Source organism: Aricia agestis, chromosome 5, assembly GCF_905147365.1.
Source record: "Aricia agestis chromosome 5, ilAriAges1.1, whole genome shotgun sequence".
Classification (NCBI taxonomy): Eukaryota; Metazoa; Arthropoda; class Insecta; order Lepidoptera; family Lycaenidae; genus Aricia; species Aricia agestis.
This window is the reverse complement of record NC_056410.1, coordinates 10,149,747-10,176,908: the sequence shown is the minus strand read 5'-3', so window position 1 is coordinate 10,176,908 and position 27,162 is coordinate 10,149,747. Positions and strand designations below refer to the sequence as shown.

General features: G+C 38.8%; 1 protein-coding gene across 1 annotated transcript in view; it reads left to right on the top strand.

Moving 5' to 3' along the window:
* The window catches only part of LOC121727171 (disintegrin and metalloproteinase domain-containing protein 10), an 87,569-nt gene that overhangs the window by 55,813 nt on the left and 4,594 nt on the right, over positions 1-27,162 (top strand). Inside the window, exons 4-13 of the mRNA XM_042114848.1 lie at positions 5,542-5,733; positions 17,643-17,811; positions 19,233-19,392; positions 19,880-20,044; positions 20,689-20,860; positions 24,054-24,265; positions 24,620-24,854; positions 25,220-25,337; positions 25,909-26,078; positions 26,620-26,882. Coding sequence (XP_041970782.1) covers positions 5,542-5,733; positions 17,643-17,811; positions 19,233-19,392; positions 19,880-20,044; positions 20,689-20,860; positions 24,054-24,265; positions 24,620-24,854; positions 25,220-25,337; positions 25,909-26,078; positions 26,620-26,882 — 1,856 coding nt within the window. The remainder of the gene's footprint in view (positions 1-5,541; positions 5,734-17,642; positions 17,812-19,232; positions 19,393-19,879; positions 20,045-20,688; positions 20,861-24,053; positions 24,266-24,619; positions 24,855-25,219; positions 25,338-25,908; positions 26,079-26,619; positions 26,883-27,162) is intronic.

Genomic DNA, 27,162 nt, shown 5'->3' with positions numbered 1-27,162 from the left:
TGAAGTACAATTTATTCATTGCTAACGTTTATCAATGTCCTTTTAAATACCATAATCCTTAAAAATTTGGTGTAGTCTAAAAAGTAATATACAAAGTAACTCGAGTGAGGTGAACGAGACTGCCACATCGGCGGGTTCGAAAGTCGCTCGAATCGCGAGGGTGCTTCTAGTTTTCTTTGCGGAAAAATTTAATCCGAAACTTATTTAGGGAGTGCTCTTATCGTCGTACAAATACTACTTTAATATTCTCTACGAAACTTAAAAAGTTGTAGTATGAATGCACTCGTATATTTCATCCTTTTATACTGCGTGTAAGCACTAGGGGAGGCTATATTTTTACCTGCCGTATAGTACTTAAATGTAATTAAAGTTCACTAGAGCTCGCTAGTCGAAAATTAACGAGAATGATAAAAAATAAAACAACATGCAGCCGGGCCGCGCGATTTCTGAAAATGAACGCACATTTTTATGCCGTCGACGCTCTTTTATATTTTACTGAAGGAATTTTCGGTGTCCTGCGGTCCACGGCAAGTATCTCTTTTCAATTCACCGTCCTCTATTTGTACGTTTTTGTGTACCGTGAACCGTCTGCTGAATTGTAAATTAAAATTAGTCGTAATGATTCGAACAATTTTCCAAATTATAAGGACGGCGAGGGTGGCGGTTCTATGGGTAATCCGTAATTGTTTTTAATTATATGTTACAACGAGCTTTTGCCCGCGGCTTCGCTCGCGTTAAGAAGTATTATTATATACAAACTTTCATCCCCTATTTTAACCCCTTGGAGGTAGAATTGATCAAAATCCTTTCTTAGCGGATGCCTACGTCATATCATCTACCTGCATGCCAAATTTCAGCCCGATCGGTCCAGTGGTTTCGGCTGTGCGTTGATAGATCACCATGTCAGTCAGTTCAACCTTTGAGTTTTATATATATAGATATAATATTTTTAAGCTAAGACGGGGACAATACAAAAACTAAGTTCTACCTGTGTCGGTGTATCCTAATTTTGTTAATTTTAGCCAACTAAAAGATTTAACACCCCCCACAATTAAACGTAATAGAGAAAGCTAAATTGCAGTTTTTGCTAGAGCTGATCATGTTTTATATCAATTGTGTAATAGACATAGAGAGTGAATGGACGTCCCCTTTTACACATGTCGCTTGCTTCCTGTAGCTAATAAATAAAATCATGGGACCGAAATAACGGAATTACCTCGGATGATGTCACTTCTACCTGGCTACCTTGCTCATTAGAGCATCCAGCTTCTGGGATATAGATTTTCCAGGTTATATCGGTAAATACGAGAGATATTTCTAAAATCTGAAGCTGAGCAATTTTGTTATACCCTACCCTCTATATTTTATACGAGCTTTTGCCCGCGGCTTCGCCTGCGTTAAAGAAGTATTATTATATACAAACTTTCATCCCCTATTTTAACCCCTTGGAGGTAGAATTGATCATAATCCTTTCTTAGCGGATGCCTACGTCATATCATCTACCTGCATGCCAAATTTTTAGCCCGATCGGTCCAATGGTTTGGGCTGTGCGTTGATAGACCACCATGCCAGTCAGTCACCTTTGAGTTTTATATATATAGACTATACCGCAATTTAAATATTTTAATGAATTTAAGCTTCGTTCGTTGATTGATCTTAAGTCTGTTTCCTACCAAACTGCAAAATTATATTCTCATGAAATGTCAATTTAGTCGTTTTGACTGTTGATTTCATGAGTAGACCGTATACAATTTTGAGGTTCGATTGGAAATGAACAGAATCGCACTAGGAACTAAACTACATTATAAATTATTATTGCAATATAATACATACATACAAAGGAGATGCAGGTACTGTATTAAATAATAAACTTTGGTTAGTGGAGAACTCAATCTTGTGTTACGAATAACCTAAGACCTGATAAGTTGCTTAGTCGGCAACGTTCGATACTTTGTCGAATGTAGGAATTGGATTTTGCCCTTAGCGGACAGCTATAACTCTCAAACGGATAAGACCCGTAGGCAACGATATTTTTAAGGTTGATGGTTATTCCAAGGACGTCCACTTTATAGTCTGAAATATTCGTTACTTGCTAGTATACCTTAGATCTACTTTGTAGATCTTGTGACGGATATCCTCTAAGGTTAGGGTCTTTAACCTTTAGTTGAAAGACTGCAGTGTAGCTTCTGGCCTGATTACACTTACCGAGTAGAGTGGCAAGCCAGTGCAATCAGACAATTTGATTGGCCGAGAGCACCGTCTCACCATTTTGCTCGGTAGGTGTAACAAGGCCCTAAAAGCGAATCCACATTACTCCGTTGTACCGTAGGTAAAAAACAATACAAGGTGGTCCCAGCTCAGCCCGTCATATTTCACCCCACACCATATTTGTGTGGTGTGAAATATGACGGCGACGACGCAGTCTGCAACGCAACGGAACAATGTGACCTGGCTCTAAGCGACATCTTAAGATTCTGATCACCAAAACACATGAGAAGTAATGACACGTTTCGCGGTTACCCTGGTTATTAAAAGTTAACTGTACTGTAATGACAATGGGTTTTAGTTATAACAGGTTTTACTCGTTCAGTGTCTTGGCCGAATTTCCATACGACCGTAATTAGTGGTCTCTTCAAACTGTACGAAGACATATTGTGTACAATATGTATTGTGTTACACATTTGTTAGGTTTTAGAGCTAGAATACACATTTTGTAGATCTTGTAAGCCGTAACCTGAGATAGGTTCTACAACAATAATTATTAATAATGTACCCTATCACTTGTTAGTGTTCTTAGTTTTTAATAGGTTTTATGCTTCATTATTGTTATCAGATTTATTTTAGTCCTCGGGTAATAGGAAGATATTAAGGAACTTTATCATGTGTGAAAAACTGCTATTTCGTGCTCACAACCGTGCAATTGTTCGGAATCATACCTCCTGCACAACTTTTCGCCTTCGCCCCACGCGAAAAATATACCATCCTCATCACCTTGATGAGTGGCAGTCTTCCACCTGCACCGTGCGTTTTTCGCGTAACTTTCTGCCGCGCACTGTAACATTCTGGAACGAACTGCCACCAGCAGTATTTCCGGACCTATACGACTTGCAAACCTTAGAGATTCAAAAAGTGCGAGTCGGACTCGCGCACGAAGGGTTCCGTACCGTTATAGAGCAAAAATAGGCCAAAAATTATATTTTGCCCTTAAATTTTTATTTTATTTTACTATTATTATTAATTATTAAATTACACATCATTAAGGTATATGTATTTGAAAATTTTCAAGTGCCTACCTGTTTCCATCATTGATAACGAGCAAAAAAAATCACGTTTGTTGTATGGGAGCCCCCTTAGATATTAATTTTATTTTGTTTTTAGTCATTTGTTGTTATAGCGGCATAATACACAAAATTTCAGAAGTCTATAGCGGTTCTTGATATACAACCTGGAGACACACAGACGGACGGACAGACTACGAAGTCTTAGTAATAGGGTGCCGTTCTTACCCTTTGGGTACAGAACCCTAAAAAGATATATATATTTTTAATAAAGTTGAAAACGCATTCATTTAATATGAATTTTAATATTATTATTTTATGTAGGAACAAGCAAGTTTAGTTCAGCTTCGATGATCATTCCCATCAAATTCCCGTCGAGATAATTTGGTATATTTCGCGGGTTTTTAGTGCGCTTCAACCATCCAGACAGGTTCAACGGCACCAAATCGAAGTTTAACTCGTCTCGACTCCCCAGTGTATGTTAATATTCAGCTCAAATCCACTTTATATTGCTAATACGAAAAGTAATAACGCAACCTCAGATGAACGTAGGACGTCTGAGATTTTTATAATATTTGAAATTGATACCACCTAATATGTAAAGCTTATTATAATAATATTATGAGGTGTGGTGAAGTTAACTAATGATATTTAAAGGGGAGCATAATAATATGATATATTATATTACTTACGCATGTTTAGGCAGTACAGTATTTGTCTCATTCGAAAAATAACCTTTATTTTATGGCGGAGTCTGCGCCAAACGATGAGGCACCGTCACTGATACACGAGACGACTTTTATTGGTTTAAGTTTCACACTTGCCATTTTTAGGGTTCCATACTCAAAGGGTGAAAACGGGACCCTATTCGTGAGACTTCGATGTCTGTCTGTCCGTCTGTCTCCAGGCTGTATCTCAAGAACCGCTATAGCTAGAGTTCTGAAATTTTCAAAGATATAAAAACAAAATATACTAAAAACAATAAAATTAATATTTAAAGGGGCTCCCATACAACTAACGTGATTTTTTGGCCTTTTGTGCTCGATATCAATAATGGTAACAGGTAGGCACTTGGTATTTTCACAAATACCATAATTAATTAATTTTTATATGTCTACTTCAATATTTAAGAATAATATTAAAATAAAATAAAAAAATAAGGGGGCTCCCATACAAAAACACAATTTTTGGTCTATGGTTGCTCTATATAACAGTACGGAACCCTTCGTGCGCGAGACCGACTCGCACTTGGCCGATTTTTTATGTCCAATGCAACAAAAGAAGATTTTTTTGCCCAAATATCAGTTTATATTAAATACATTCATATCAAGTTCTGTTGTTTTATAAACATCGTTATAATATTAAGAAGAACGATATATGTCTCTTTTGGTTCATTTCTGGTTAATATAAATGGGCAGCTTTTGTTAAAGTTTGCGGAAAATTCTTGAATTATATCAAATAGTTGTAAAAACCGTGTACGTGGAAATAGGTAGGTAGGCACTTTACGTGTCATATACCGAGTTCCCCCTGTCCAGGTGACTAGTTCAGCCTTGAAACTATGAGTCACTAGTCACGATTATCTCAGGTACAATCAATTTGTACCCTACTCGTTACCGTACACATTATGGTAATGCTATGTTACCTATTATACATTATAATATTATGTTACTAGAAGTCCCGCGTGGCTTCGCCCGCGTAAATTAGGAATTTCACAGAAACCGTACATTTTCGAATAAAAATAGCTATAAATACTCCTTTCACGTGGTCTACTCTATATAAGTGCCAAAATATTGCTATAAAAATTGGTCCAGTAGTTCGTGAGATAAACCCTTTCTAATATTTTCCCCGTTTTTACCACATTCACCACATGTTTCCCCATAAATTTTGAGGAGTTCCCTCGATTTCTTATGGATCCTTCATCAGATCACCACTTTTGTGAATATAATACCAAATTTGGATGATACCCTACATACCAAAAGAAAAAAATTGAAAATCGGTTAACAAACGGTGGAGTAATCGTTGAATTTATTGGCTCATCATGAGACAACGACCAACGTAGACACACGACAAAGACAGTATCGTGGACTAATTATTATTCCAAATTCTTCACTATTAATAAAGCCGTAAGTGATTTCACGCATTTCAGGGATCCGTAGCCAAATGGCAAAAATGGAACCCTCATGGATTCGTTATTTCTGTCTGTCCATCTGTATGTCAGTAGTAACAGCCACATTTTAATATTTGTTTTTTGATCGTTCCACAGATGAACCACATTCAACGGTGTTCGGTTCGGTGACGGACGGCGTGTTCGAGGGGAAGATCATCCTGAACGACGGCACGTACTACGTAGAGCACGCGCGCCGGTACTTCCCGCCCAATGGCACCAGGACCAAGGTCCACTCCGTCATATACCGCGAGGGCGACGTCGTCGATCCCTACGCACATCGGCGGCACGGTGAGTTCTCGAGTTGTTGCTATTGTACTTTGAGTAGTCTAGACTTCTTTAACCACTAGTGGTTGGTGTGCTTATGACTCGGAGGTGGGTTTGATTTTTGCGTAGTTGTTTTCCAGTTACATTTATGATCAATATACTGTCGTCAGTCGTCACTTATGAAAAGTGGTATAGAGTTTGACGATCTACTCGGCCTCAAACGAGAGTCCTATGCAAGGTCCCTTTGGTGGTCATGTTCCACTAAGTCATGAGAGTAAAGAAACGAAGCGGTATTGGGCACACGCTAAGACACATAATCCCTCGAAGCTAACTGTCACCGACATCAAAATCGTTGTGGGAGTTCCAAAGACCGTGACTGGACTCTTACCCGGGTTTTGTTAGATTAAAGTGATAACAAAATACTAACTAGATTCAAGGGAGACCGTCCAACAATAAACCATATTAATTATTAACTATGTAGGCTCTCATCATCAAGACCTATTCCACAAATACGCAGCTCCTGAATACTTAACTCGGCATGTAAATGTTTTTCAAGTGAGTGCATTCCCAACAGTTAGCGCTTACCGGATTATGCCTTATGAATTTCTAAGCGAGAAGATAGACAACAATAATTATATCGCCGCGTTCGGGCGTGCGTCACCCGGGAGACGGGAGTCGGGAGCTGTACCTCGATTCTGTTTTAATTCAACAGCTTTGATATGCTGTCGATGCAGTTTTGCTTATAACAAAATTAAAAAACTCATAAAATATTAAATTAATTGTAATTGATTGAAATCTCAGAACATCTTTTGGTTGAAATTTGTTTCACGTATAATATGAAAATTCTATTATGCTGTTTGAATTGTGATTAGCATCCGAATTGGATCGAAACTGTATTAACGTTCAATAAAATAGCAGAATCAGGATACAGTTTACGACATTCAAATCCACCGCATTAACCTCATTAGTTCACGTAGCGAGTTTACCTTTGTAGCTGAACTAGATTAACAGCAGAATTTGTACCGGGCTGAGATCCTATTCTCAGGACTCAAATGTCGCTTCGAGAGGCTATCTCACTCGCGCGCACACATGCTATCTCATGCTCAAGTGCGACATCCTGCGATGGAAGCGAAATACGAGGCATGAGAATAAAGCCGCCTGTAGTGGATGTTCCCGTACTCCGTGGATACAGTTCGCGCAAGTTTCGCCACACCGTGTCGCGGCAAATGGATTGCAACGCAAGGTCGTTTAACAAAGTTTAATCCCATTTGCCTGGCGCTGTCGCCGGCTGATTGCTACACCGCTTGCATCGGAAAATTTGTACTAATTTATTACGGGGGTGTGACATTTTTATTGGTTATCGTGCGCCATAAATCCATCCACTGTAACCGCTTTCATTTTCTGCGATACGTGCCAATTGGACGTTTTGTTACCTAATTATTACTCTAGCTATGAACAGTATTAACAAAATATGTAAAGCTAAAAGATTACCAGATAATGCCTTAGTTGAGCGTCGTATGACAGGCGAAAAGGATATTCAGAAAATGCTGAAAAAAAATTACCAGACTATACAGTTAAGAATTCAAACTGGTTTGAATATGAACCTAAGCAAAGATGATCGAGTTAATGGTCATGACTCATGAGTCAAGCGGCCCACTTTCTTTCGTCAGCCTGACTAATGCGGCCGGTTTTGAAGTTAATAATACACAATACTCCGATCAATTTACTCCTTAAGTGTTGTCAGGACTGTCAGTTTCCAAATAATTGAAATTGACAACTGTCGAGTGTCTGAATTATGTCGCTATTGTCAAAGGGGTCGTAAGTGCAAACTACCTTCACTTACACTCATTATAAGTTTTGGAATACGAAAAAAAATATATAATGCGTCCATTACTCACAAAGTTGGCTTAAGAATTATCCGCGAATAACCTGAATGAGACGAAACGAATGAAGTGCGTACATTTCGTATTCGGCTAACTCTACCTCGCTCGGCCTACTTCACGATGTAAAGTTAGCTTAACAACATCCCACAGCAATGAGATCTGCGACTGCAATCTGCATATATTTGGGTCGTAGAGAGTGACAGCCGACAGACAGTATTTATAGTAGACTGGAATCTTTCTATCCCAGACGTCAGTCGTAAATCGGTATCGAACACGATACTAATTATTGCAGTCTAATAGTTTGATGATTAAATTTTTTTCATGATTGTTGGCATCTATTCATACGAAATACAGTCATAATTTGTAAGTTACTAAACTATGTTTTAAGTCTTATAGTCATTCAAGCATTACCATAGTGGTGCTCTATATTTTGGTACATTATAATAAAGTATCACGCTGTACAGTAGATTTCATAAATTGGAATGTGTAAATAGTGTTTCGGAGTCACTTTGCGATATTGTGATCGGGGCGGGCCGGGGACTCGATACATATTCATCGGGTAGGTAGGCTCCAGGCAGCACTGAAATGGTAATTTTGCAACACCGCGCCACGACTCGCGGTTTGCATTTTTGTCAACTTAGTAGGCACAATTTCGTGTCGTGCTTGGTAGTGTACTACACACACACCACGCTTGGGTTTTTCCTAATATTTGTCAACATAATATTATTATTATCGTTACTTTGGTAAGACAGAGGCAAATGTGCTAAACATTTTCAACTTGAATCACCCATGAAGCCAAATGAAAAATTATCCTGAGCCGATTTCATGAATAATTGTTAAAAAGCTGCATACTTAACATTGAAAGCATCGTTGGAGTATGAGAGCAGTCATTCCAAATGGACTGCTCGTGTATAGAGTTTGTAGAGTTAAAAATAACTTCGCAATAAAACAAATGGTAGATTGGAAGTTTGAGTGTTGACTGAATTGGCGGCTTATACGTTGTTAAGTCTCTGCTCACAACCGGCAACGCTGAAAGTTTTCTAACAAATTGTGCGCTAGGCTTAACGGGTATTAAGTCTGAGCTCTCACGTTTCATAACATCGAACTCACATTTACCTCTATTTAACTTCTAGCTTATTAGTAGGGTCGCGAGGACACGCTTTGCGGAAACGGATCCCGTTCGTGTAGAAAATATTTTTACTCGTGTATCATTTCAGCGGATATTTTATTTTGACGACGTTTTATATTATATATACTCTTATGCAGCTTCGCCACATTGTCTAGACTCTAGACTCTCGAATATGTAGAGCCATATTGATGGTATTTTCACGATCGACGTTGATTTTGCTTACTAGTTAGGTAATGTAGAGTGTAGACAGCTGCCTTATCGTTATTATCTATCATGGCCAACGGGCCAACTTGAAATGATACCGTTAGATGTATACTGTTTATATTATAGCAGATAATTATAATTCGCAAAGAAATCAAATAAAATGAAGATATAAAGTCGTAAGAGATTTTGTAGGAATATCAATATTCAACACAGTACACAATGTAAGTAAAATTATTTGCGGAGAAAATGTTTGAGAAAACGCAAGCTTATTGATTGTCATTTACCGCTAAGTGACAATTTACTTACTCTTGCATAACATTGGATAAAGAATAAACTCCGTACCGACGTCCTTATATTGCGTTCCCACTTCCCCGCTCCTGGCCCCCGCTCCCAGCCCCCGCTCCCGTTGAGAATTCTCCACATATTCTCGGATAACAAGTCTCGAGATTCGAACTATTGCTCTGAAAAATCGTGGACTTAAACGGAATAATATTTCAAAGAATGGAAATTGTATGAAATATATTACAGCACAGTCGTATCCTAATGTGATTATATTATTCCTATGTTTAACTAGAAGCGATATATTAGCTACATGTAACATGTGAATATTATGAACTAAGTTTGTGGAAAATCGTTTTTAACAATGTCATGTTTGTCAGGTTTGTTTCACGTTCGATCCAATACGTTTCCTGACCTATTTCTTACAAAATTATCCAGATCATTCAATAACGAATTACGAAGCGGTATTGTTGTTGCATTAAAATTTTAGAATCATCTCGATTCTAATATTTTATATCTCAGATATCATAATAATATGTATTATATCTCCATCATCCATGAAAGTAATAATTTTATAAGCATTACGGTGGTGTGTGTGGTCCGCCAGTCACATGTTTTTGTATGACACGGAAAAGTGATTAAAATGCTTGCTGGTTTACCCGTCGACTGTGATAAAATTGTAGACGTGTAATATAGCAGGATGTTATATCCCGCAGAGCATTCGTTTAGGTATTGTATGAGGTCGCCATTAAATATGAAAGACGGAAAACTAAGGCGTAATATTATATTTGCTTTCGAGTGTATTATGATAAATCTCGTGCGGGATAAATTACGAATAATTACTATGAAAGAGAGGCTTAATAGCAGTCTTGGCAGCGGCCGAGCTCTGTAATGGTTTAAGCTAAAAGGCAATAAACATCTCGGTGTTCATTACCTCTTGTCTCCGCGAAAAATCGTTTACCGTTTACAATTTTCTGAGGAAAAATACGTACTTTGTGTGACTATTTTCCCAAGTATCGAGTGATCCTTCGTCATCGAGCAATAAACAAAAAGAAATTCGACGAACGACGATTCCAAAATCAATATAGGTTTTACTTTTTCGTCGTATTTTCTCGTGCATATTTTGGTCCTGAGTGCGGACTTAACGGGCATTAGACAAGGTTGTCTGAAGGGCTCTCTAAAAATATTTTGCAACTATTTTGTTTAACTTTTTATCGGTCTTGACATTCGTTAAATCTTTTTAATGTGTACTTAATAGAAAATGTTCATTGAATAAAATTTTAATACATAAAACCTCGGTGAATAAAGGTCCGGTTCAGGGCCAACCCACACGTACCACAACCACACCACATCGGAACGACGAATCGTGTCGGTGCAGCTTTTTGTAGTTGCGTTGTGGTACCGACAAAATGCCGACGTGGTTGCGTTGTCGCCAATGGTTGCGATGTGGTTACCTACGAAAGTCAATGAAACGGAGAGGGGGAAGAGCGCAGGCGGTGTGCGCGCACTGTCATTCCATTGACGCAACGTTGTGGTTGCGATGTGGTCGGCCGTGGTTGCGATGTGGTCGGTATCACACAAGTGGTCGACAACGACTGCAAAATGTGGTACGTGTGAATGGTCCAGTTCATTTACAATACGAAATATATGCCCGACCACGTGGTGTGGTTGTGGACAGTGTGGTAACTGGTACGGTACATGTGGTTGGCCCTTATGTTTAATATATAATTTTAGAAAATCGTAACACAATAACTCAGTTTCTTATAATATTATCTAGACAATCAGCAGATAGGTTTTGTGTGTAAATAGATACTTAACTAAGCTAAAACCTATCGAGGTGTAAAATATAGTGTACAAACTTACAAAGAAGAGCACGCCCTCACTCTGTAGTAATATTATTTAGCTACGTAGCTATAGCCAGTTAATTGGTAACAATTGACTTTGCCGCCGTGGTCGTGACATTAGTTCTCGTTCATTAATTACACATCTAGACCAGCTGCTTTTCTCAACTAGTAGCTAGTATTTTCGTCACAATGCCACGAAGTACCTAAAACGAATGATATTTTTATCAAAGGACGCGGGTAACGATAAGCTACATATGAGCTACATATCACGACCGGAAGCCGTTAGCGGCGGGCAAAAAATACAAAGCTAACGTTAGAGAGATTTAAAATTAAAAACCACTGAATAGACGACGTATTTTTTATGCCCCGTACGTCGCGTTTGCTCGCTTCGGCGTTTTTCATCCGGACTCAGCGGGAACACACGCCCTGTAAAAACTAATTAAATGTGAAATCTCAAATCATAGTACTCCGTTATTGATGTGGTAAAGGTAGAGCCATTGCCTATTGGAAATCGCTCTTATGCGTCCTCTGTACGTACATAATTCACGTTTCATTCGTAGCTGGGCCGTGGCTAGGGACTCGGCTATTGGTACCTAGAAAAATTGTTCGAGAATAATATTTTAACATCAGTATTCATATTATAGTCATAATAATTTAGATGTTGTATCCTTTATAATCTTAGCTTGTGAGCTTTTTGATTTTCAGTTTTCTAAGTTTCTATCTGTGATCTCTTTAGGTAGCTTATAGAAATTATAGACTATAGTTAAAACACGTGTACCTACACTACATATATAAATTAAACATCTTAATTCTAAAAAGTTACTACTTATACGTGCTTGTTGCCTATCTTTTAAGAAGTTTTGTAGACTTGCGGTTTCAACTGGTATAACAACTAGATAAATTGACAAGAAATAAATAGCATGATGTGTGTTTGAGACCTTAACAAAGCTGGTATGCCGTATGGGCGGCGGCTGTGGCGGCGGCAGATAGCGGAAATGACTGGAAACGGGGAGCCGATGGGGCTCCCACATGCACGGGCTCCATTCACAACTTTCCTTCATTACGACCCGAGTGCTTTGTTATGGGGTTTTCCAATTAAATTATATTCCTATCGCTTATTGTTTTGCCTTTTACTCGAGCGCTCTTGAGTATAATAAAACGAGCTGTATTAATGATTTTAAAATAATGTTTTATTTTGCTATGGCGCTGAATTTCTACAGTTTTAATAAAGCAGAATTCTTATGATGATCATGAGTTATAGCACATGATACACGATATCTTTGTAGGTAGATACTTAGTATCACGGCTTAGTAAATTAAAATGAAGGCTAAATGTGATTCATGCGAGGAAGCAAAAACTAACAAGCGATTTAGTTTTTTCGTACAATATTTGCTGCGTGGCCAGTAATGGTTTTTGTGATTCATGTTGTTTGAACAAAGAATTATAGTGTTCAGGTTACTGCCGCACTCGATACGAATATAAATTATCTGTCAAAATCTTCATTTAATTACAATTAAGTAGTTAATATTCGCCTCTGAGTGCTGCAGTTAGTGAAGTAGGTTATTAAAAATTTTGCATGACTGATCACTGCCAGCTGTCTAGTTGTTACCACGTTTAGAAAGTAAAGGTCATTTTTAACGAGTTTGAACAGAATCTTTGTTAATCACTTCGGGTGATCAACACAACAATTTGGAAGTCCCTATCTATATATTAATACGTGAGCCAAAAACTTTGTATCCCTTTTGACGAAAAATGGGGAAACGTAGGTGAATGAAATTTTGCACAGTTATAGTTTTTATGGTGAAGGAGTGCATCGAGCTAATATTATTTTGAAATTATGCTTTTATCATACATTTTTTTAACAAATAAAACATTACACACACTACAACACACACACTGGGAAAAATTACAGATTTTTGAGTGACAAGCCTATACAATATACATACGAATTATACTCTTTTATTTATGGTTGAAGTCTGTTGACAACAAGGTGACAAATTGAAAATGGATTACAGTTTTTTTTATTGAATCTTAGATACTATTACACAATGCTTACACGGCCAGTCTGAGATCAGCTAAGTCCCAGAGACAAGAGTTGAAAAAAATATGATAGTCAATATTTTTTTACAAAATATAGGTAGTAGTCCTAATGTCATTGAAACTAAGGTCGAATTTCGACCATTGGCCGATCTAAGTTTGAAAATTTTATTTTAGCTAAATATCAACAATTCAATGCAAAGATGATCAGTCCATTTGCGACTGAATTTGCTGCTCAGATTCCACGAAATCGATCTTTCGCGTAACAGTAAAGTAACCGTATTTCTCTGCTGTTGTTGCTCAATATACATAGACATATTTAAATTACGGTATGTACGGAGCACGGACTATGCTATCTACTTTTAGAGCGGGGCCACACTGCTTCGGTGCGTTGCGTCGTTGGAGCGGAATAGAGTTTTATGCCAAATTATAGCGTTGCGGCGACGCACATCAATACAATATAAGATGGTGACAGCACACTGCGTAACTCATGCAGCATGTTCCCACTTCATCTTCTATTTGCCATTTCGTCAAAATACCGCGATCGACAACGCCACGGATCAACGTTGCATTAATAAAATATATTGTATGTAAAACGTCGGAGTAGCGTTGCTGCGACGCACCGCAACGCAACCGAGCAAAGTGGCTTCGTTCTTAAACTACTTTCACTTAGCGATTCTATGGCGACCATTTATTATACAATAGATCGGCATACGGCGTGGGCTTGTTTTTAGACTTCCTACAGCGCTCCTTTTTAGGTTAGGTCATGCATCAGTACAATTAAAACTTGATTAATCGCATCTGTACCTCGCGAGATATGATATTATTAGTCATTTCACTTGTGGCCGTATGTAGGTAACCGTAAAAGCAACTGGTTGGCAATCTAGTTGTTCATTTCGTGGTTAAATATAGTTTATAGTAGGTATCGGATTCATGGCAGTTACCACGTTAACGACCATACTCAAATGTCTGCTTGGCAGATTGAGAAAATTTCGTTTAGTGTAGAGCAAGAGAAATTGTCTATTTACTGTCGAGTCTGATTTACAGAGTAACTATATTTCGAAACCGAATGTTATGTAAGGTATCTAGATGTAGATAGTACACAGAGACAATCAGAATACAACACTGGTATAATCAAACTAAGATGGAATCGAATCCTCGCTCCGAACTAACTCGATCGACGAACATTTGCCGTAGTTGTTTCAATCAAGCTGAAAGCTCGCACAAACTTACCCCGCTGTAGTGTTGTGAAATAAAGCAAAACATTGGAAAGTTTTGTAATGTTCGAACTCGTTGCATTCCAAATGATGCAGAAGCACCGGCGTCGATACGACGACACGACACTCTTTCGACTTCCCTCGGTTCCCCGGTTCCCCGGTTCCCCGATCACCTCACCGACTCGCCACAAACTCGGATTTATTCATGAATAATTTAAAAATAACTTCCCCTATATTTCGTTATTGAATAAGGAATTCCCTTTTTGTACTTTTAGTTGTTCACTCCAATATTTCAATTTTGCAATATGAATGCATACACTTCTGTTTACTTTAGAAGTACTGTATATATTTTTAATATTCAAAGCATTAAATTCGAGTAGCACCAGAAAGACATAAGACTGGTTACGTTTTTAAAATATTATGAATGTTCGCTACACAGAGTATTAAATATAGAGGCAAGTTTCAACACATTTCGTAAAATATACTTTAGTAAAAAGTAAGCTTATTTATTTTATGCTCTATAATTAAAACAAACCTTGCAAGTCTCCAATTAAAGCAAACAATGAAATATACAGTTGTTTTAGCTTAATTTTTACTAACTGTCTACGTTTTAAAAGAAAATAATATACATATTGCAATTTGCATGCCTGCATTTGTCCATCGTGATTCATGACCTAACGTGAAGAGGAACCTTAATATTCGATCATAAAGCATGTGCTATACAACGGTCCTTTTGAACAAAGGCACGTATGCTCCTAAGGGGGCAAACGAGCAAACGGGTCACCTGATGGAAAGCAACTTCCGTCGCCCATAGACACTCGCAGCATCAGAAGAGCTGCAGGTGCGTTGCCGGCCTTTCAAGAGGGAATAGGGTAATAGGGAAGGGTAGGGATGGGAAGGGAAGGGAAGGGAATAGAGGAGGGTAGGGAAGGGAATAGGATTGGGCTTCCGGTAAACTCATTCACTCGGCGAAACACAGCGCAAGCGCTGTTTCACGCCGGTTTTCTATGAGAACGTGGTATTTCTCCGGTCGAGCTGGCCCATTCGTGCCGAAGCATGGCTCTCCCACGTATAAATATTGTCTATATACGTCTATAAATGTCCAATACATAAGAGTTTTCAATAGATTATGTGGTGAATGGCGAGACTAACGGCGCGGACGTCTAGACATGTTGTTTTATAGAGTACCCTCACACGAGTTGGCAATGCTGCCCCCAACTTTTTGGAGAGCTGTCATCGATCTATTATATGCTATGAGCTTTTAGCAGATGTTTTAGTGCATCTTTGATATTCTATGAGCCTTTATTGCAAACATGAGTATCACTGGTGTTTTCTAAGTAATATTAGGAAAGTTTTTAAAGACTGATAATAATTATACAGTACAGTGCTGTTGTAATAGAAGCCTAATGCTTATTTAATATCTAAAGGGACTGTATCTGTCTCATAAACGAAAAAATATACCTTAATAATCTCCTTTCTCCAGATTAAGCACGTTAGGGCCCACGAATTAAACTTTTATTATTATAAATCATCGTAATACAGAAAGAAGTACCTAATAGGATCCCTAATCCTAAATTTATGACGTTCTCAAAGCCCTAAAGTTATATTATGCCTAACCGATGTCGTCTTTTAATTAAAACTTCGAGACCCTAGTTTGTGGGTATTTCGGTTTATACTTCACAAAGACAAAATATGTGGAAATTTATGTACGAGTATGATCACGCGTTTAAAAATAGGCTCGGTTGAGTATAAAATACGATGTAAAAAGGGGTATGAAGATTTTGGCCGACCTACTTTCGCTAAATGTGATTTTTCGCGTTCACGAGTTTTTTTTTTCAAAAATGGATAGCTAACATCAATACAAACAAAAAATAAACTTAGACAAAACCACGTAAAGGGTCACATTTCGAAGATATGAGCTGCTAAAGTTTTACCAATTTAAGATATTGCAAATTTGGCAGCTTATATGTTCGAAATGTGACACCTTAAGCGGTTTTGTCCAAGATTATTTTTTGTTTGTATTGATGTTAGCTACCCTTTTTTTAAAAATTCGTGAACGCGAAAAAACACATTTAGCGGACAGTAGGTCGGCCAGGCTCCATACAAAAATCTTCATACCCCTTTGCGGTCAAATAAATTCAATGTTGGAAATATTATGTTTGTACAAAAAGGTCGTATTACTACTAAAATTTGAATTCCGTAACATCTAAAATTAAATTTCTTCACAGGACCTTAATTTCTAGGGTGTTGTGATAAAAGTTTATTTTAGGTGAATTGTAAAGGGATGCCCCCTTTACAATTTTAACCACCACTCGAAACGCTCGCGAAATATTGGACGCAGACACGTTCCGTACGATATTTCTCCACCAGCGCTTCCTAGAAATGTCCGGACCTTTGTAGATAATTTTTGATATAGAGCTCGGAACGTCGAGACCATACAGTATCCAATTGTGAGTTGGGAAACCTACAAAGAATACCAGCTTATTTTAAGAATGATTCTTACATTTAGTCTGTAGAAAAAGTTGTTTCCATTTAATATTACTTTGATGTATAGTACTGAACACGTTCTGCTCTACAATTCTTTGAAAATTTAATCCCGAATTTGGACGAATAAGAGGTTTTAAGAAACTAGATGGATGGGAAGTAATTAAATTTAACTAGAAGTTGCGTGAGATACGCCTGCGTAAAACGTTGCTTAGGTATCCTGTAGTAAACATAATTATATAAACGTGGGAGAGCCATGCTTCGGCACGAATAGGCCGGCTCGACCGGAGAAATACCACGACCTCACAGAAAACCGGCGTGAAACAGCGCTTGCGCTGTGTTTCGCCGAGTGAGTGAGTTTACCGGAGGCCCAATCCCCTACCCTATTCCCTTCCCTACCCTCCCTTATTCCGTTCCCATTCCATCCCTACCTTCCCTTATTACCCTATTCCCTCTTAAAAGGCCGGCAACGCACCTGCAGCTCTTCTGATGCTGCGAGTGTCCATGGGCGACGAAGTTGCTTTCCATCAGGTGGCCCGTTTGCTCGTTTGCCCCCTTATTTCATTAAAAAAAAAACGCGATTAAAAAGTATCTTATCTCCTTGCACACAGTGTACAACTGTAAACTAATAGGTATGCCAAAAATCTTTAATGTATATGTCAAATTTAATTACAATCGACTTAGCAGCCTCGGTGCATATTCGGTTCAAATAAACTACTCTTTATAATTAATAACTAGACATAGATAAATCATATATCTAAGAGAAATCACACATATTGTAAAATTCGTCCATGGTATAGATATAAGAGCTTAGCGGTTTCACAATACGAACTAACAGCACAACTGTTATTTCCAGGTCACGTGGGCGGGTGTGGTGTGACGGACGAGGTGATAGAGTGGATGGAGCGCATCCAGAACTCGGGCGTGGACGAGGACGTGACCGCCGCGCCGCCGCCCTCCCCCGCGCACCACTACTCCCCCTCGCCCGCCCCGCACCCCAACAGCCTGAGAGATGATCCGCCTAGGTGAGCCTGTGTACTGAGTTGTCGCCTGTAGGAGAGTGCTGTGTGACTGTACTTAGCATGAGCACAGTACAAATTTGAAATATTAGAATACCTTCTAATAGATTTAGGGCCTGTTTCACCACTTTCTGATAAAGTGCTTAAGGCGGGGATTAATCTCAATCCAAAACGATAACCTTGCACACAACCAAAGACCAAGCGTAAACGCATCGCAATAAGATTCATTTTAGCTTAGCATAAAGCTGTAGTTACTAGGGGCGGATCTTCTCTATTTTTCATGTTTTTTTTAAATATCTTTGGAAATAAATATTAAGAAACAAAATTGTTCAGTTCAGAAGATTTTAAAATAGAATTACTAACAATTTATCCAGATAAAATGTATAATTGTCCTAGTTAATACTTATATTTCGATGAAATAGATTTTTGTCGGAGGTGAGTTGAGTGAGTGGCTGTAAATTAATTACAGCCAAAGTATTACGTTTTATTAAAATGTTTATGGTTTAAGGTATTTTAAATATTCTGCTTTACATCTCATATTTTTTTACATTTTTGTTGTAATATTGGAACTAGGTAAACCGGGAGTCGCGGAATAACAAATTGGGGTTTATTCTCGCCTTAATAGGCTATTCACAGCTTTTTTGACAGATTCTCCATACTTGATCTGTCAAGTTAATTGGTGGATAGCTTTATCAGGAAGTGGTTTCACCACTTTCTGATAAAGTGCCGAATAGGCTATTCACAGCTTTTTTGACAGATTCTCCATACTTTATCTGTCAAGTTAAGTGGTGGATAGCCTATTCGGCTCTTATTAGGAAGTGGTGATACAGGTCCTTATTATCCTGTAATAATGTATATTTACTTTGTTTTTTTTTCGTAGTATGGCACCCTTCCTTCGGTTGCTACATATGGTCGTAGCGATCGCCAGTTGTACTGGATGCTGGACATGTTTACGACGATACATTGTTGAATTTGTTGATCTAGCACGGAACCAGTCACATTCATGATGCCTTATACCATAACAATGTAAAGAAGCTCTATCTTTTTGAGACACAATTTTAAGTTTATGTCCCATCGATGAAAAGTTTCATAGGCAGTTGACGGACCTACGTCAATTGGTCGAATTATGTAAATTCAATGTTAAAGCGCTTACAGTCGAACAGCACTAATTGTCGACGGCAGTCGGCGGCAGCCCTCGACTGCCGTCGACAAGTGTCACAACGAATCAACTAAAAAAACCAGTGACTGCCGTCGACAAGTGCCGTTGGTCTGTAAGTGTAAGTGATATGTCGGATAGGTTTGACATAACGCGACCAAATTACGCAGATCCGCCATCTGTCTATGAATCAACTTCTCTGATAGTATCTGTATCCAAAACAGGACAACAACGATGTCTCAACCAGATTACAACCAACTTATTTGTCCAGGCACTGGGAGCACCACCACAACAAGTACTCGCGCGCCGCCAACATGGAGCACGCCCGGATGAAGCGCGCGGCGCAGGAGAGCAAGATCAAGAACACGTGCTCGCTCTACATACAGACGGACCCGCTGATATGGCGGCACGTGAGGGAGGGATTCCCGGATGTGAGTTTTTTTATTTGCAACAAGGGTTGTTGACATACCGGTATGACTTGGGATCGTATTGCCATTGTAATAAGGTCGATAAGTGTTTGTAAATACTGGTGTCGGGGACCGTACGACGCCTCCATGTTTTTGTTTGAGTGTGGCATATGTGCTATAATATGTGTCAGTTTATAAGTTGAATAGAGATCTGAGATAGCCAAATGTAAGAAATAAACAAGCTTGATATTGTAGTTGTCTCTCTCGAGTCTCTCCTACGAATATCAAAATTATACGTAGAGTCTCTCTCACAAAATGGTTTGTGACATTATGGCATATTCTATAGATCATAATATGTAAACGACAGGCTATATTGCTCATTTATTATTTTTTAATTCATCTTGGATAATAATCGTAGGATGTTTCATTTGTACTCCCTTGAAACCATACTTTATTAATTAATAATAATTAGTTAATTTTTCTATGCTAATTACAATATCTTAATCGTCAGCATCGCGACGAGAGCAAGCGCAGCGAGGTGGACATGAAGACGCGCGAGGAGATCCTGTCGCTGATCTCGCACCACGTGACCGCCGTCAACTACATCTACCGCGACACCAAGTTCGACGGCCGCAAGGAGCACCGGAACATACAGTTCGAGGTGCAGCGGATCAAGGTATGTTTAGGCTGAATGACCAGTTCGACTACACCATTTTGAACCCACAGCACTTATTATACAGGCTGTAGCAAAAAAATGATAATAATAATTTTTGGTGTGTATGAGCATAGACTAAGGAAAATGGTATGAGTCACCTGAATATGGTCACTTTTTAGTTTTTAATCTTTTGTTTAGGCAAACTCATTACGTTAGGGATCTTCCATTCTAGTTAAATAAATTAAAACTTAAATGTACAATTATTATTAAGTTGTGTATTTACGTTAAAGTTTAACCACACTGAAGATCCTTCCAAGTGCAAGCCTCACTTCACATTTGAATGCCGAGTTTCGATTAATACTTTCGCACTCGGTTCATACGCAACATATACGTACGGTATTAAGACGTACGCGCTCCCAAGAATGACCGTCCCCATAATAGTAGCGATAAAAATGGTTTATTATTAGTTATAATTACAGGCCTACTTACGTTTCTATTCTAACCGCCGCACTCAGAGACATTTAATTATGATTAACCTTCAATTTAATGAAGAGTTTGACAGATAATGTATGGGGCTTATCTCAAAATTTTGAATTAATTACATTTAAGCAATTAATGTTCCACTCTGAATGCGGCAATAAATCTGCTAATTTGAAACTTGACAGATCGACGACGACTCGGCGTGCAAGTCGCACCCGTTCGCGGCGGAGACGAACCAGTTCTGCCTGGAGAACATCGACGTGTCCAACTTCCTCAACCTGCACTCGCTCGGCAACCACGAGGACTTCTGCCTCGCGTACGTCTTCACCTACAGGGACTTCACCGGGGGCACGCTGGGTGAGCTATTATAACATACTGGTTGACGCCCGCATCTCCCTTGAGCCAAAACTCGTTTAACGCGCGGGAACCGTACGTTTTTTCGGGATAAAAAATATTCTATCTTTTCCCGAGACTCAAAGTGTCTCAATACCAAATTTCAGCTAAATCGGTTAAGCGGTTTCGGCGTGAAGAGGTAACAGACAGACAGACATAGACAGACAAACATTTTCGCATTTATATTAGTACTAGCTGTTGTCCGCGTGGACTTCAGTCACAGTATAGCAATATTAGTCCCTACAGTAACGAAACGCCTTTGATGTCGCACGATGCCGCCACCGATGACAGGTACCGAGCAGATATACCAGGGTTGCCACGAAACGGGAAATAAATTAAAAATAAAATATTGTGCTTGTAATGCAAATGTTATCATTTAATCTGTTTAATCAGCGTGTTATATTTACATATTTATTTATTTTAAAAACTTTATGCGCATATTGGTACAAAGGTGGACTTAATGCCGTATGGCATTATCTACCAGTCAACCTTTGGGCAATACAAGGACAAAGTTGTATAGGTGCCAGTCGAGTTGAAAGAGGAAAAGACAGAAAAGAAATAATAAATATATATTATACTTATAAAATATATATTGTATAATATTATACTATATTTATAATATACATATTATCACACATAAAATTATATATAAATAAAACCAATAACCATACGTAATATATTATTATATAATAACTATATTTTAATAATATATAGTTGATGAATGATGATGCTAAAAATATTATAAATATTTATTTTATGCCATAAATTATGAAAACTAAGAGTCTGCCAACTGTTTCAAGTAAAACTCACGTACTTCTTTAAACACGCGCTTAAAAGTATCTCTGGGCCTGTAGACAAGTGGCAAAGCTCTAACGCTAATGCTAGCGCTACAAAATGTATGCGATTTGACATAAGTCATCGCTTCGCTAGCGAATACTAATGTCAAATCCATACATTTTGTAGCGCTAGCGTTAGCGTTAGCGTTTTGGCACTTGTCTACGGGGGCTGGTTTTTGACATCCTGATTTCCGGAGGAAGAGCGTTCCAGAGGAGAATAGCCTGGATATTAAAAGAAGAGTGGACGGAACTTGACTTGTAAGAAGGGCAACATAAAAGCTGATTTGAAGTGGATCTGAGGTTTTTATCGTGCCTGCTGCAACGGTATTGAAAGTGAGGGGCGAGATATTCGGGAGTATGGGGATGATGCAGCAGTGAATATAGCACACACAGTGCCTGCACAGAGCGGCGCTGACGAGTACGTCAGTCCAAGCTACACAAGTTACCAGTAGTTAACCAGTGTAGCTTGGAGCGATACGAAGAAACATGGTCGTATTTTCGAAGGTTGAATATGAATCGGAGGCAATTATTAAACAATCATCGAGTTTGTCAGCATTAAGATCTAAACAGCACACGTCACCATAGTTAATTATAGGAAAGATAAGGGACTGGACCATCAAGGTCTTGACCGGAGTGGAAAGGATTTTTTTGAGCCGGTAGATGAATCATACATATTATGTCGTACTGCCAGATATTTACGTGAAACTTTATTTTTAGATGATTTTAGTTCTCTATTTAAAAAATTAATGAACTCATCAAGCCCCATAAGCTCACCGGTGAGCGAGACACAATAGAATAACAATAGATTTCCAAAGATCCACGAATCACGATCGAAGGATTAAAATAATGAAGACGCATTCGAAATTTCGAATATATAAAATATCCAATAATTAATCACACGTCAGGTGTAACAGAAGCAATTCAAAACTCTTATTATGTGCGCGGTAAGGGCGCGGTATGTTACACTTGATATGTGTACCTGGATAGGTAGGTACTAATTAGTATGTAACAGGGTATTTGACGGATTTTTAATTTATTCTATATTGTTTCTCTCCTTGTTACACTTCTTACAACGTAAACAATAAAACAGAGATGCAAATACATGCCGCCAAGGCCTACACAATATTCGTGTAAACTGTGAGCCGATATTTATGAAAATTTAAATCCTTTTTGTTTTTTTGAATCAGATTTATATCCGTACACTGAACATTTATTATATTATCCCATTGTTTATGAGATAAGTTATCGTTTTACAACACAAAATTCGTTGACAACGCGCCAACGTCACCCCTGTGGGCGCAGGTACACAAACTCGCGGACCTTTGCGCCGACCGCTTCCCCGCGGGTACCCCTCCGTTGCTCTGCGCAAGTACATTCGTTTCACTACTGTAGGTATATGTCATATTGCTATACTGTGCTTCAGTTGATAGCGCGGTGTTAACAAAATTGGCATTGGTGTCAAATTTTAAAAGGTTTTTAAAACCCTGGTACCCCTCAAATCAAAATTCCGAATACAGCTGTGCAGTCTGCAATTTTTTTTATAACTTTTTTATACCAAATTTTAAAGCTTATTCAGCTTTACAAAACGTTGCATTACACAATTTTAGCTTTACCCATAAACTATTTAGTATTTAATGGTAGGCTGTTGTTTCTGATATCTATGTTGGTAGGTGAGTTATTTAATAACGTGTACAAATTATAATAACAACCGAAAGAATCGAAATATTTAACAATACATGGTACCACCTCTTATAGAAATATGTATGAGCAAGCGATAGCGCGATCTAGGCGACTCTTGGTGCCATCTGTTATGAGTTTTTGGAACTAACTTAATTTGAACAAATTTACGCATAAACACCCCCTTACAACCCCTTTTTCCAGTTAAAAAGTAGCCTATGTCCTTTCTCAGGCTTTAGACTATCTGTATATCTGTTCAGTAGTTTTGGCGTGAAAGCGAGACAGACAGACAGAGATACTTTCGCATTTATAATATTAGTAAAGATGGATTACATTCGTCAGTGTATTATTGGCAGGGTGATTTTGTATCTTGAAACACTAATGTAACAGACAAAAATGTTGCCAAACGCCTGTTGCATTCCTGGCGCAACAAACATAGCTATCGCGCTGGTCCAACATAAGGTATGAAAGACAAACACAAAATGCCTCACAATGCAACTATTTGTAATATGGACTATTACAAAATGGACCATGACGAGTATATTTGATTTTTAGGGATACAATGACAGACTTTATAAATCTGTAATTTTGTCGCTTCTTGATGTTTACATTTTTACTTGACTAAAATTATCTTGACTTATCAGGTCTAGCCTGGGTGGCAAGCGCGAGCGGCGCGTCGGGCGGCATATGCGAGAAGTACAAGACTTACACGGAGACGACAGGTGGCATGTACCAGAGCACCAAGCGCTCCCTCAACACCGGCATCATCACCTTCGTCAACTACAACAGCCGAGTACCGCCCAAAGTCAGTCAGCTCACTCTCGCCCACGAGATCGGACACAACTTCGGGTCACCTGTAAGTGTTTGTGCCAATATGTAACTGTGTGTAACATGACTCTTGATAAAAATAATAAGGCACGATGTTCTATTTATTTCATATTTCACTTTGACGCAGCTAGATGTTATATTGATGTTTGTCACAGAAGTTAGCTAATAAACCAATGATTGTCACACAACAAAAATAATAGCGCGCTCACCCCGGCAGAGCCGAAAGAAGTTAACACTGATCTATAATTAATAAATCAAGACAGCGACGCATGAAATACAATAATTATCCCGTACTTTGGTATTTGAGTCGCGATTTCTTTCCCACGCCAAAAGAATTTAAAAAAAACTTTCGTAATTCGAAATTGGTACGTTTGTATTTCAGCACGACTACCCAACGACGTGCCGGCCGGGCGGGCAGCAGGGTAACTACATAATGTTCGCGTCGGCGACTTCCGGCGACCGCCCCAACAACAGCCGCTTCAGCAACTGCTCCGTCGGCAACATCTCCGCGGTGCTCGACGCCGTGCGCGACGGCCGCAAGCGAGACTGCCTCAAGGAGAACGCGGGTGCTTTCTGCGGGAATAAGATCGTTGAGGTCGGCGAGGAGTGCGATTGTGGTGAGTCAGTACTAATTCTTATAAGTGCGCCGTTCGATACAAAAGATCCGAGATTAATATTGAGGTATGAGAATTGAGCCCCAGTGCAGGGTTATAAAGAGATGATTGAAACTAAATATTTTTGACACAATATACATTTACTTTTTTCTACAATATTTTGTGAATGTTTTTTTACTTGTATTCCAGTACCAATATCCAATAATTATTCTACCGATATTATAAGAGAGATCACAAAACGTGCACACATAGTTTATTTCTCTTTTCTACACATTTTTTTTTCTGTTATGATTTCACCAATGTCATTATGGTATAATAATGTCGTTATGGTATAATAAAGTCTGTTACTAACGTAATACAATTTTCAGGCTACGACGAAATCGAATGCAAGGATAAGTGCTGCTATCCGCGACAAGTGAGCCCCTACGACCTGGAACGAAATAGCACGGCCAAAGGTTGCCAAAGACGTGCCAACACCGAATGCAGGTATGACGTCGTACTTGTTATCGATAGTTCGATATTTTTTCCATTTACCTATGTTTCAAAAAACTGTTAAATTCTTTTCTTTGCCCAAGTGACAAGTGCATTTTCATTAATTAAATATAAATATCTAAGTAAATTAATTAGCGTTTAAGTGTACCTTATAATAAACATAAACGTAATATTATAAGTTACTATTTATAGCAGCAAGTTTCCCATTAAAAAATACTCGTCTTAATTCTGCAAAATAAGTCACCCAATCATAGTTATACATCGTTTTTAAACGATGTATAAAAGTTAAAGTTTAAAAACTTTTACCCTTTTACTAATAAACGCTGTATAAGCTTTGAATAGTTATACAGTGTTTTGTCTTCTTCAATACAATTAAAAATGTCACTTGTGTGACAGGAACAAAACACTGTATAACTATTCAAAGCTTTTACAACGTTTATTAGTAAGGGGGTAAATGTCTGTATTATTAAGGGAAGGTTTCTAAAAACCGTTCGAAAAACATTCCCATTTACCTGGATTATTTTTATTATTATTTATCAGTGGCTAATGACACATGTGATTTCAGTCCGTCCCAGGGTCCGTGCTGTCACTCGCAGACGTGTCAGTTTGTATCGATGTATCGAAATCAGACGTGTCGGGAGGCGACCGAGTGCAGTCATGCGTCAGTGTGCAACGGCCGGTCCGCCGAGTGTCCCGACCCCAGCGCGCTGCCTGACCACACTAAATGCAATAATGGTAAGTGCACGTGATGTTGTGGAGGAGTAGGTACTACCATCAGAGAAGTTGATTCATAGACAGATGGCGGACCTATGTAATTTGGTCGCGGTGTGTCAAACTCAGCCGACAGACCACAACTAACAAAGTAATTGACATAACACGACCAAATGATATAGGCCCGTCAACTGCCTACGAATCAATTCTTTCGATGATACTACTAAAGAAGATTTTTAAGCGAGCGTACTCTCGCCATTTCAGATGTGTTATAATATTATGTCGCTTCGACTTCAGAAGCTTCGAAAGCGTGATTCTGGATAATTTGAGTCCCGGGAATGGGCACATGGTAGCCGGAGGAATTTATGGTTCCCACGCGATAAACGCCGCTTTCAGAGAAATTAAACGATAACTTAATTTTTATTTAATGAATATTTTGCCATAAACTCCACACATTATCTGTCAGAGTCTTCATTAAATTAAAGAAATGATGATGAAAGGTAGTCTCTGAGTACCGGCGTAATATAATAGAATACATTTTTTAACTGTTAATTTGTTCCTACAGATACACAACTATGCCTGAAAGGCGAATGCAGCGGTTCAATATGTCTGGCGTGGAACATGACCGAGTGTTTCCTGTCGTCGGCGGCACGCACGGTGGGTGCGGACGGCGTGGTGGCGGTTAACCGGCGGGCGCTGTGCCAGCTCGCCTGTCAGACCGCCGGCGACCCCCATACGTGCCGCAGTACAGCGGACTTCGCGCACCAAGTTGGCTTACCCAAGGGGGGGATCAGCCTGCGACCCGGCTCGCCCTGTGATAACTTCCAGGTCTGTGTGTAATCAGCGAAGCGAAGCGAGCCCTAGTAAACCCACAACCAGTACATTTTGTGGTACACTACGAAAAAACTATCACACATATAAATTGATTTGTGCTTTAACATAGTAATTTTAATTTATATGTAGATGTGTTACCATCAGTCAGTCAAGTTTTCTTGTACTTATGTAGAATGTAGATGTATCATCATCAGTCAGTCAAGGTGTGACGACGCGAGCCCTCACAAAGCTCGGCTTTTAGCTAGTTTAATCAATATGTATGTGCGGTGATGCT